The 12,363-nt window shown below is 35.1% G+C and overlaps 1 protein-coding gene across 2 annotated transcripts in view; it reads right to left on the reverse strand.

The window, feature by feature from the left end:
• The window catches only part of NDC80 (NDC80 kinetochore complex component), an 18,286-nt gene continuing 5,923 nt past the window's right edge, over positions 1-12,363 (reverse strand). For both annotated transcript variants that reach the window (XM_040550139.1, XM_040550140.1), the window contains exons 7-17: positions 12,037-12,126; positions 10,695-10,788; positions 9,716-9,822; positions 8,656-8,800; positions 8,160-8,365; positions 6,988-7,140; positions 6,619-6,708; positions 5,367-5,459; positions 3,997-4,127; positions 3,082-3,184; positions 1-2,713 (exon numbers count right to left, since the gene is read on the reverse strand). In XM_040550139.1, the coding sequence (XP_040406073.1) occupies positions 2,591-2,713; positions 3,082-3,184; positions 3,997-4,127; positions 5,367-5,459; positions 6,619-6,708; positions 6,988-7,140; positions 8,160-8,365; positions 8,656-8,800; positions 9,716-9,822; positions 10,695-10,788; positions 12,037-12,126 (1,335 nt within the window). In that variant the 3' untranslated portion in view covers positions 1-2,590. The remainder of the gene's footprint in view (positions 2,714-3,081; positions 3,185-3,996; positions 4,128-5,366; positions 5,460-6,618; positions 6,709-6,987; positions 7,141-8,159; positions 8,366-8,655; positions 8,801-9,715; positions 9,823-10,694; positions 10,789-12,036; positions 12,127-12,363) is intronic.

The following is a 12,363-nucleotide window of genomic DNA, read 5'->3' on the forward strand; positions in this document are numbered from 1 at the left end:
CATGTTTAAGAAATTTTATTGGGTTTGAAAATACATAAACTTAAGGCATATTAAGCTGTACAAAAGATACATTAGCTGTAAATGAGGGAACTGTATCCATACAAAAGCTAAAAAAATTGCAAACTACTAATACTATTGCAATATGCAGGTGCCAGTGGTACATTTGATTAAGACTTCACATTCCTATTTAAAAACAAACTCAAGAGCAGTAATTATGTTCTAGTGTCTGTTGCATAAATCTGAAAGCCACATCCCAGAATACAAATTAAAAAATAACTGAAGGAACTGACTTCAAATATCCCACAGGGGCCTTATGTTCAAGAAACATTGAAAAGTTCCTTGCATTTTAAAGTGTGAAGATGTACGAGACTAACATTGGCTGATGCCTACTATATTGTATCGTGACACAAAAATCACCATAGTATTTTACAGAACCTAGGTCAAATCCCGAGCTAATTCTAAAGTCAATTTTGTTTGACATACAGACCAATAATGAAAACATGTTGCCAACACTACCTGTGCAGACTTTATTACTTGGACTAATTTAACTTCAGAACATTAGCTTTGCAAGTACATGAAGCGAAGGTCATTCTGACCTTGATTCCTTAATCCATTACCATTGGGTTACATTTTGGCCTTTGAAATTACATTTACTGAGTCAGCTGACTACTCCCCATGGCAAAGAGGCTGCGGATACTAAGAAACAGGAACAACCAGTTACAGAAGCAGAGAAAAGACAGGAAGCCAGGAAAGAGTGCAATGCCTAAAGAAACACTTTAAAGGAACATGATTGTTCGGTATTTCTAACAGTTTTGCTTAATTAGGAGAATATTGTTTTAGATAAATATATTAGAAAGCTCACAGAAACAAGCTTCTAAAAAGAAAGAACTGAGATTTGACGAAAAAAGCAAGAGTTTGTAAAGGTAAGACAAAAGAGGAAAACAGAAGAAAGCAGAACTGTTACCTGCTTGTCAGAAAGCCATTATAGCTAATTCAACTTCCAGAATATAGCAAAAGAGAGCTTGAAATTTGAATACTGCCATAATTAAAGTATCTAAAACAAAATACCAAGAGCTAGAAAATTCACATACTATGTTAATGAAGATGACTGAATTTCATGCAAAAAAAAAGCCTAGAATTAAACACAATTCAGCTTTTAACTTTCAGTCTGCGTTTAGAGGGTCTAACTTAAGTTTTGATGGGTATCTGAAGGATCTGTGTTTCACATGAATACTTTATCTAATTAGAGAATTAAGGAGCAACTTTATTTAGCTATGAGCCACCAGAAACTTTTGAATACATTGCAGATTTTTTGTTGTAGATTTGAATCAGTGATTTATCACTGAACTGTATTCAAAAACCTCAAATACTTCAATACCACAGGGAATACCATCATAAATTAAACTATCCAATACTTTTTTTTTTTTTTTTAAGAACACAAAAGTATATAACATAGTAGACAAGCAGATACTACTTCTGCTTTCTACATGGCATCGAACAAGAAAGAAGTACATGCTCAAGAGATGGGGATACATTTTCTTCAGTGTATTTATAGGACTGGAGCTCCCCGTACGCCAACTTTACTGCTACTTTCCTGAGGAAGAAAAAAAAATTAAGTATGGTCTGCCCTACTAGTGTAGCAACAGAATGCAGACTCGTTTTAGATCATTTTCATGTATACAAGACTAGTTACATCTTCAACTGATGAGCTAGATTGACAGAATTCACGTTGCCCTGCTTAGAACTCTCTCTAGCACACATACTCAAGAAGTACAGTAAGTTTTCATCTGGTGCTACAAGCACTCAGAGACAGAACTTTCATTCTTTCATTCTCTAGATGATTTACAAGACTACCGTATAACTACTACTGATCTTTCCAGAGAGGCTTTTGCTAAAAGAAAAATAACAAAAACCTTACACATGTAAGGGAGGTCTCTGAGCATTTGATAGATAACAGAACAGACAGGAGACTGGAAGACATTTACATTTGGTCTTGACGGTAAATTGAAGGCTTGAGGAAGGATGTGCACCATCATGTGTGCATACTAAATACATACTTATACATACTTATACCAGCAAATGCGCAAACTATACTCCGAAAAGGAAAGCATGACTCTTCTCAGTTAGCAATCTTCCAAGTGTAGAAAAGCCACTGGTTATTTTATTTTTGTCAGTATCCTCTGCATTTGTGCTGTCACTTGCAGTCTTATCTGTAAGTTCACTGAAGCTGGTTATTTTTAACAGGCTGACAGTACTCACCTTACTGAATATTACTAGAAGAGCACATATGATTTATTTATACAGGAAAAAAAATGAAATTAAGTTGTTCCATAGTTGTCTTGTTATAGACATTTGTAATTTTGTATAAATACATCATAAGGAGGAAGTGTAAGCAAACCTTTTTTTTTTTTAATTGCAAATGTTTCTTTTAATCCTTTATTATATTTATATTAATAAAGCAGAGGAGGTTCATGAACATTTCTTAAACTTAAAACCAATTTAGCTGCTAAAAGGATGGTTGCTTCCTGCATTTAGGAGACACCACAACAGCTTCAGAAGCACAAAATTTTCATCTTCACCTTTTTAGTAATTACACGCTTTCAGCCTTCTTTTTATAACTGTCTAGAATTCCAGTCAAGACTGACAGTAGATCTTCAGACATGAATTCTTCATAGTCTCTGTCAATTTTCGCATTCTGTTCATCAAGATATTTCTAGAAAAGTTACAGAAAGTTTATTAGATCTATTGTGGTCTCTATTGTGCTGGTTCTGCTGAAGCATTCTGAGCAGTCATTACATGGGTTAAGTGATTTCAGTTAAACGCTAATACATGGAGCAGATGCAGATTAAACCTGACAAGATGTTACTAGTGAAATATAATGATCAATTCTGATTACTTATACCAAATATTTTGTCAATAAATTTAACCATAGACTCATGACTAACCATAGAAACCTTAGACTCAGTGCAGCATAACTAACTGATACTTTACTGGATGGAGCAAGCTCTAATGTAATGTGTTCAATTGCAGTTGCTGATATCTCTGGAAAGATTTAATTCTGAATACTGAACTGCAGCTTACCTCTATAGATACTACATGAGTAGCAATCACTTCTAAAAGACGATTCAAATTATCGCCTGCTTTCCTGCTCTCTTCTGTTGTTGTTTGCATAACGATTTGATATCTAAAAAGTAAAGACATTCAGAAAATCGTGACTGTAATTCTAAAGTTCCTGACATCTACAACAAATTCTTTACCACGGTAGATATGTTGTCATGTTTAGTCATAATTTTCCCTATTAATATTAACTTTAATATTAACTTAAGTCAGGCTAGATTTATTAACATGCAACCTAGGCGAAAAAGGACAACATTGTGCTAACTAGTAAGAAACAAAAGTACCTTAGAGCATCACAGAGCCAGAATAGTCTTTACAGACTGTAAAATATGGTTGTCACATATATTGGTAAACAAACGAATATATTTACTACAACCACATGAGTCACAGAGGTTGGAAGGGACCTCTGGAGGTCATCTTGTTCAACCCCCCTGCTCAAGCAGGGCCAAACAGAGCAGGTTGCCCAGGACCACATCCAGGCATCTTTTCAAGATGTCCAAGGACTCCACAACCTCTCTGGGCAGCCTGTGCCAGTGCTCTGCCACCCACACAGCACAGAAGTGCTGCCTGATGTTCAGAGGGAGACTTGTGTTTCAGTTTGTGCCCATTGCCTCTTGTCTTGTCACTGGGCACCAAGTGAAAAGAACCTGGCTGCATCATATGGAAGAAGTACATGGAAAACAGGAGTGCTGATACAACAGACAAATATGCTTGCAAAAATAAGTGTCAAGAAGAAATGTATTTCAACTGTGAATTTGTGAAACTAATATATCAAGATGGATATCCACTCAAAGAATATTTTACATTAGGACTCAAGAGAATGTCTTTATCTACTCCCCCACATAATCTACACAAACAACTAGAAGTCATGGGCCTTACTGTCGCTGAATATCATGCAGTTCATTTGTGGCTTCACTGAGACCTTCATTGACACCACTTTCAAGTAGTTGTTTATGCTTCTCTAACAATTCCAGCTCATTTGCACATTTTCGCTCCTCTTCTTCTGCCTCCTGTAAATATTAAGAAAGGAAAAAGAAATCACATTTTAGGAAAAATTAGGATTTCTTTCCACTGTATATTATTCATCCTGATACTTGAATTAGGAATTCATGACACATGGAACTTCACACCCAGAACTCAAAAAACAAACAAAATCAATCACAGACCAAAAAACACAACCCAAGAACAACTCCCTCTCACCCCGAATGTTTCAGGTATTTTCTGTATCTTCTGCCATTCAAAGCCAACTTAACCTTCCCCTTATTTTTCTAACAAAATTTCAACGTGTCTGTTGCTGCTGTCTTCCCTTCAGAAATCATTTCAAAAAGATATTATATGTATTTTTTCTCTAAATAGCTTAGAAATAGAACTTACAAGCAACTGTTTTTAGGTTTTGACTACAAAAAGACTTTTCCCTTTTGCCTCTGAAAGGAATGTAGGAAATGTAAGTAATCAAACAAATGCACAAAACCAAACCCAATTCCCCCATCATTAAAACATTTAATTCTGGTAAGTTACTGAAACATAATACTTCAAAAACACTAATACTGAAGTCTTATGAATAGTATATTAAAAGTTACAAGATAAATTACATGACTATGTTCTATTATAACCATCCAGATGTTATTGAGTATTTTATGAGTTTGTCTTAAAAGAAAGGTGCACGTAGCGACACGGATCAGAAGCTAAATTTCAGGAATTTTTGAAAGCTATAAACTAAACCAATTGCTTCCACCCACCTAAGCAGTGTAACTGCTGGGGGGAAGAACAAATACAAAAAAAACCAAACAATTTTATATCATTAAATATTTGGCTAAAAGAACACTAAATGTATGTTGTCCTCAATATTTAATGTGGTAACAGGTTTACTACAAACTGTAAGTTTATTTACTATATACAAATCATAAACAAGGTAGATCCTATTAACTGTAAAATGTGTTTAAAGCAAGTTTTGCGACATCTTGAAGAGATGGACATGGCTGCTTTTATTACTGGTTGTAGTAGCTTATGATTTATTTTGGCTCTGCCAAAGTATGACGCCAGGATCTTAGGAGAAAGTGGAAACTAACTCTTAAGATAATACTCGAGTAGTTCTGAAAAGAATAAGAGAACACTATCATCTGCAAGATGTGTGGGCATAGGTTCAAAACTAATAGAAAAGCAAAACAAAATCTTACATATAAATACAAGGATTAAGGATAAGGATATCATTAATGATAAATTGCCATCGATATACAGAAAAGTTTTACTTTTAGCTTCTGATGGTAAAGATCATCCAGCTTTTCTGCTTCTTCTTTCAGTGTTTTCACGCTGCTTTTCTTCTCCACTACCATTGCATTCACCTAGAATGAAAATGTGACTAAGAAAATATAAAGTAAAAAGAATTCCTATGTATAACTCCATGCCATCGCAGACAACACATTAGCCCTGAAACACTGTGTTAAACTAGGTCTGGCCAAAATGGAGTTAACTTTCTTGATAGCAGGCTGTATGGTGTTCTGTTTTGGATAAATGGCTAAAGTGGCATCAGTAACACACCAATGTTTTTGATATTGCTCAGCAACACTTGTATAACTTGGCTACTGCCAAGGGTCAAACCCACCCCCCAAGTGCTAATGCAAAGAATTGTAAGTGACATTTGGTATCTATACAATCACACCTTTTGCCACAGAATCCTCATTTCACAGGGAGAGGGGGATGAAAAAATAAACATACTATCTTTGGTGCATACAATGCTAATAAAAGTTATTTGCATTACATGTAAAAATATGTTGGGCTAGAAATGAAGGTTCTTCTAGAAGAGTAGGTTTTGAATATATAGCTGCAAGCTTTCAATGTCAGTTATTTATGATTTAGAAAAATACTAATATACTTTCAATGAAATCAACCTTAAGGTTGATTTCAACAAAACCATACTGACTCTCAGGAAAAAAAAAGGGGGGGGCTTTATATGTTCTGAAACAGTGACCCATAATCTTGAATATAAGCAAAGGTTTTTGGAAGTCCCTATACAAAGTTTAGCAAATATTTAATGATCTAATTTTTGTGCTAGTAGCAGGGGGTTTTGTTTGGTTTGTTTGGTGTTTTCAGACAATTGGTGCTTTAAGTTCTCCATGTGGCAGTGCAAACGGCAGCATGCTATATGACTAGAAATTCTCCTCCTTCCAATTCATCCTGAATCCAGCATTGCTGAAAATCTTCCTACTTACAACATGCCAGTGATAAGCCACACAACAGAATGGAATTGACAACTTACTAAAAACAACTCTTTCCAATTTTTATGATCAAATACGTGTAGCTGCGTTACCTTCAGTGTAGAGAATACGTACTATTTCAACCTAATTCTCACAAAAGCTTTTAATAACAAAAAATAAGTAACATAATTAAAGCAGTCTTCTCACAGGTTCCCAAAAAACACAGTTCACACATGCAAGAAGTCAAATGGGACTAACAGACAACATTGTGGTATCTTAGTACTAATTTTCATTAACTAGAATATACCTGTTCCAAAGTATCCTCCAAACTCATTTTCCGTTGAGTAGCTTTCCTAATTTCTTCTTCAGTCTGGTTTATGATCTCCATAAGGGGAGCCTGTAATACACACACAGGAAAACCTAGCTAATGCAATTTGTTAGTTTAAACTAAGTTTTTTCTTTCTCCATTTTTTTTTTTTTTTTAAACTTAGGCTGCTGTACCCTCCAATACTAAATTTTCTTCCATATATTCTATGTAGCTATGACAATTCATCCCAGAAGCTTTTCACTGAAATTTCATGGGGAGTTTTAAAAGAGACTTTCCTAACATTTCGAGATAAACACTAGCATTTCCTTGTGAGTGGTAACAGAGGCATTCTGTGTTGACTCTACTTACCTTAATCTGAGTTCTGTATTTGACTAGGCAATTTGGTCCTGCCTCAGGATTAAAGTGAATCTCAAAGTCATGGCCTTTGGAATTCTCAGCACTTATTGGAATCAATTTCAGCTTTCGAGCCAGTTTATGATACTCTGCCAGCTGTGTTTCGATCTGTTCAGAAGTGAAAAGGGCAAAAATCATAGAAGAAAAACAAGTGAAAAGCTTTGCAAAAAGTATTTGTATGGTATTTTAAACAGGTTTCTCGGTTGTTCTGCACAAATAGAATTGCAAGTCATGCCACAGTACAAAAGAGCTGTATGTATTAGCAATCCAGCAGTTTGCTCTCTTTGAAGTAAATGCTGTTTTAGGATCCTTTCTGAGCTTATTCTACAAGATTCTACAGTGTGTTTGGGTAAGACTGTATGGTTTCACCTATGGTTTTCCCTACTTATCTTCTGTATTTTTCCTGCTTCAACTTTTTGAGGATTAGTTGATAGGAAAGGAGAAACGTGCTTAGAAACAATACAAATTGCTAAAACAATCAGTCATCATGTCGATATGCCTTCTCTCATTGGTTTTGCCAGGAAATGCCAGTCACACATCCTAACATACTTTTAACTTCAGCATATCTACGGACATAGCTTATTAAATGCTCAAAGTTCTGAGTTTCTGCCATTTATATCAAATGTCAAGTAATACAAGTATTTTCTCCAGTTTTGTGTGCTTCACAGTTGTGAAATATGAGGAATTTAATACCAAGTGCTTGAGAAAGCACAACCCTGCCAAATGCAAAAGATATTTGGAACAAATGTGGGTTTTATTTTATTTTATTTTTCTATGTAGCGAAGCAGCAGTTTTTAAATCTCGCCACTTACAGGGCCACCTGTCTTCATTTTGGGTAAAATGGAATAAATCCAGCTCTTAAAGTCCTTCTATTAGAATTTGCACATAAGGTGCCACTCTGTCCCTAAACACACACAGAGATACTGATTCAAAGCACTAGTTTTGCATTCCTTGTGAAGTCTTAACAGAATCTATTTCAGGCTAATGTTACCGAAGCTCTTCAGTTAATATACATCTATGCTGTTCTAAAATCATTTAGCAAAGTTAGCAATAGATCAAGTCCCAGGTTTAAGCTCACATCATGAATACTGATAGCTATCTCCCATTATGGCAGGGTTTTTACATACCGCCTCTTTATTTCTAGCATATTTTAGCTCTTCATTCCACAGTTGATGTTCTTCTGCTTCCAGTTCCTTAGTCAGCTTGTTAATGGTTTGCTGTAACTCATTTCTCTCATGATTTATTCTCTCTATATCCGCAACTGAGTACTTTTGGTTATCAAAGATGTGCTGGAGCCGGGCATTCTCCTGCTTCATTGCTTCTACTTCCATTTCTAAGTTCATAAACCATTTGTTTACATTAATGTATAAATATCAGACTATATAGTTAAACCTTATCTCTCTATATTTTTATGAGTAAGTACTACCTGTATTTCATTTCTCTAGCTTGCAAACACCTATAAGTCAAAATTTTCTTTAATTAACAATTAATTTCGTAAAGTTTATGCAGAACATTGGCATACACAAAATAAGTATCACACTCTTTCCCAAAGCTGAGAATTACAAACTATTTTTTAAACTTATTTCTAGCTTTACTAATCCTTTATGACCAAAGCCAACTTACCTGCTGCCTCAACTTCCTCATTAACACCTTTCATTTTCTGATCAAGGATGTTTGTATGAGATTCCAGATTAGCCAGATAAGCCTGGTATTTCTGAACATCAGCTTGAAAAGATGATCTCAGCTTTCGTAGTGATACTAAACGATCCTAGTAAAAATAGATGGAAAGAACAAACAGTATAATATTAGCCTAAAATAATCATCTTACTTTCCCGCCAAGATGGTAGAACAATTACAATCAATTTCAATAGTATAAATATAAAATTGAAGAACTTATTATTATTATTTAATTTGTGACAGCTGACTCAAGTTAGAGTCTTTAGAATAACAGCAAGAGAGGCTGAAAAGATGGCTTGTACCTTAAATCTTTTATTTCAGCATTTAAGGCTTTGATTTGCATTAGGCACTAAAAATTGCATTAGGCGCTAAGAATGTTGCATAAAGAAAGTTTTTACTGCAGGAAATTCACAACTTAGGTATTATAATACACAAAAGGCAGATGAAACAAAAGGGCAAGGAAAGTAGGAATACAACATGTAAATTTTGCACAGCAGACAGGAGTCTCAGTTCGTCAGCTGCACAGCTAGTAAACTATTTTTAGTCTCATGACATTAATACCAGAAGCTGCTTTTTCTAACAAAGTATTTCCCCTAAAAAAATATTTTTATTGATTGCTACCACTAAAGCACCATGTGCGTCCATCCACTAAAGTTCTCATACCAACATTTTTGGCAAAGATAACGTTGAAATTCAGATAAACAGTGGTTCAAGTATTTTATTAATATTTCAGCCAATGCAAGATCTCATTACCCCCAAAATACCTGCATAATATCAAACAAATAGTGACACCATGGTAGATGTGTTCTACTACAATAGTAATGTGTTCTACTACAATAGTATAGACCTGGTTATTACAGATTCTAACTGGAATCTTATAAAGCATTGAAAATAGTTTTCCATATTTGTAATGTATCACCAGACTCTTCCTATAGAATAACAACAAAAGGTTCAGTAATTGAAAATTCAAGCCCCCCACATACACAAGGACAGACAGTTTACTGACCGGCTCGCTTTCCCTTTCTTTTTCTAGTCTTGCGATTTCTTCATGAAGTCTTTTGTTTTCTGCTGCTAAACCTTCTATCTGGAATTCATCTATATTAAATAAATCCTCTGTGGGGGGATGGGGAGAAGAGAGTGGGGTTATAAATTAGTCTCACTGAATATCACCACCTATTCAGAATATCTGGGTAATTGTCTTAGCCTCAGCCCAGTGAATATCTGTTATCTGAACAATTATTTTAAAGAGAAAACTAAGAAAAACTATAAAAAAGATTTTACTACAAATAGGCAACAGAACAAACCAAACAGTGTTTAGCTCTTATGTGACACAAATCACTTCTGTGACATCAGTTTCCAAACTCCCATAAAACCCACACGACAGGACAGTGGTGGTTAGACAAGTTTCCTCTGTTCCAGCTTCACAAGTTAATCTTATTTGTATACACCTTCCTCATCCACGTGCTTCCTTGCATCTTGAGACTTCCTTTACTTCCCTCAGTCCTTGCCAAAAAATGACATGATTAATTTTTCCTACTAATATCTGGTAACGTATGATACATGAATCACATATGGGAATCTTTGCAACAGTTTAGAACTCCTGTTGTTTTCAGAGCTTTTAGAAGAAGCTGAACTTCCTTTCTCATCAGATGTGCAGCCTATGGCTTTATTTAAATAAAAACTTAGATAGAAACAAGAATATTTGCACAGATGGAATTTGCATCTGAGGAACAGCATATGGCTTTTCTATTACAAAGCCATTGAAAACAACAGGGTTACACATGTACATCTGACAGCAGAACACATCCTGTGTATCTTCACTGGTAACAATGCATGAAAAGAAAACCAAGGCGGTGCAACTGAGGTACTTGGGAATTCCACATTCCCTTACATCAGATCATTTTTACTTGGAAACTAAGCAAAACTCATGTTAGGAGAAAAACTAATAACAAAATCAAATACTTTATTAAAACACGAAAACTTACTTAATTTTGACTGCACTTCTGCATCCAATTCTTCAAACGTATCTCCCCCTTTCATGAAGTGCTCATAACACTTCACAACATAGTCCATGAAAAGCTGAGAAAAATTTAAAAAGTTTTCATGAAGATTCAAAGGGTTGTAAAATAGCTAGGTAGTCTAAATCTACTCGACTAATGGAATTAAACAGTTGATGATAAAAATATCTTCCAATGGTTGACTGCACTTCTTTCTGTAGGAAAGTACTTTTTTTTTCCCTTTTATCATAAAATCATAAGATTACATCTAGGTATTTGGAATTTGCATTGTTAGCAAAGTTCTTGAAACACTTCACACATTTCTCTGGGATACCTAACAAGAGTAGTAGGTACAATAGTAAGTAATTCATTATCTTGGAGCATGATTCTCTGAAGCTAGATAATAGAAACTGTAGTTCTGTTTAACACACCTTGTAGGTAAATACGAGCATTATACTTTAGATGTGCAGATGTTAGAGAATTACTACTAGAATTACAGGAAGGTTACCCAACAATAATTTGCTGGAGACTTTCTTTCAGAAGCAACTATACCAGTACTGTAAATTTTGTTTTAATATATGTTTTATGTGCAAATGTATGAGTGCATAAACACATTCAGTTTAAAAGCATTTTTACTCGTTGACTGTCAGGTTTGTAACCTTGATTCAAAATCCCAAATTCTGATTTCCAACCTCCCTCCCCCCCCTTTCCATTTTCTTAATTAAATCTTCTGGCACATCATAACACCCTCTTCCAAAACTTCAGCTTCAGTTGACACAGAGTTAAAACTGAATAGTACCAGTAAAATGTGATAAAAACAGAAAGTAAGCAAGCTGCTGGATTTTGAAGTGCCTGAGTTACAACGCCGCCCTATTTTCTAGCTAAACATTACCACCAATTTTTAAATGGTAAACTGAACAGATATCAACACGAGCCACATTTCCAATTAAGTCACTATCTTTACACTGTACCGCTGTTATCCACAGAAGACTCAAGTGCTAAAGAGAGATATACCTGAGACCCAACTCAGACAACAAACAGCATAATGACTCCCTTTCTCCAGGAGAACAGATTCATAGCAACTCAGAGAATAAGACGTTTCAGTTTAATACCCACTCTTGACTGGCCAGGATGCCTGCTCAGGAAGCAAGTTGAACAGGCTTTTTATATAATGCTATTATACTTCCTAGAGAGCTCCGAATATAAAACAGAACAGAATATACAAATACAGTTCAGTTCAGATTATTCTATCATACTTGAATTGTTGTATTACAGCATATGGCAAAATTCAGTTGAACAATTCTGCTAACCATTTACATTTTCATAGTACCTTGTTATGTACAATTCCATCATCTGTCTCTCCTCCCCAGTTCTGTCCATCATCAAATGACGATGAATTTTCCCTCATGGCAGAATACAACTGAGAGGCACATGTTTAGATACAAAGAACAGTTATGAATATCTCCATTAGTTGTCATATTAGGTTTATATTCATAAAAGTCACAGTAACATCGGCTTAGGATTTCAGCAAGCAATGTGTAAGTGTGCTGCCAATCACATCAGAGTAATATGCCCTGTGTTTTGTTAACTGAAAGCACCAGTGAAAAGGCATTAACTGGACTATCAACACTGCCAAATTGCCTTGGTAAGCTAAATG

Source organism: Cygnus olor, chromosome 2, assembly GCF_009769625.2.
Source record: "Cygnus olor isolate bCygOlo1 chromosome 2, bCygOlo1.pri.v2, whole genome shotgun sequence".
NCBI classification, from domain to species: Eukaryota; Metazoa; Chordata; class Aves; order Anseriformes; family Anatidae; genus Cygnus; species Cygnus olor.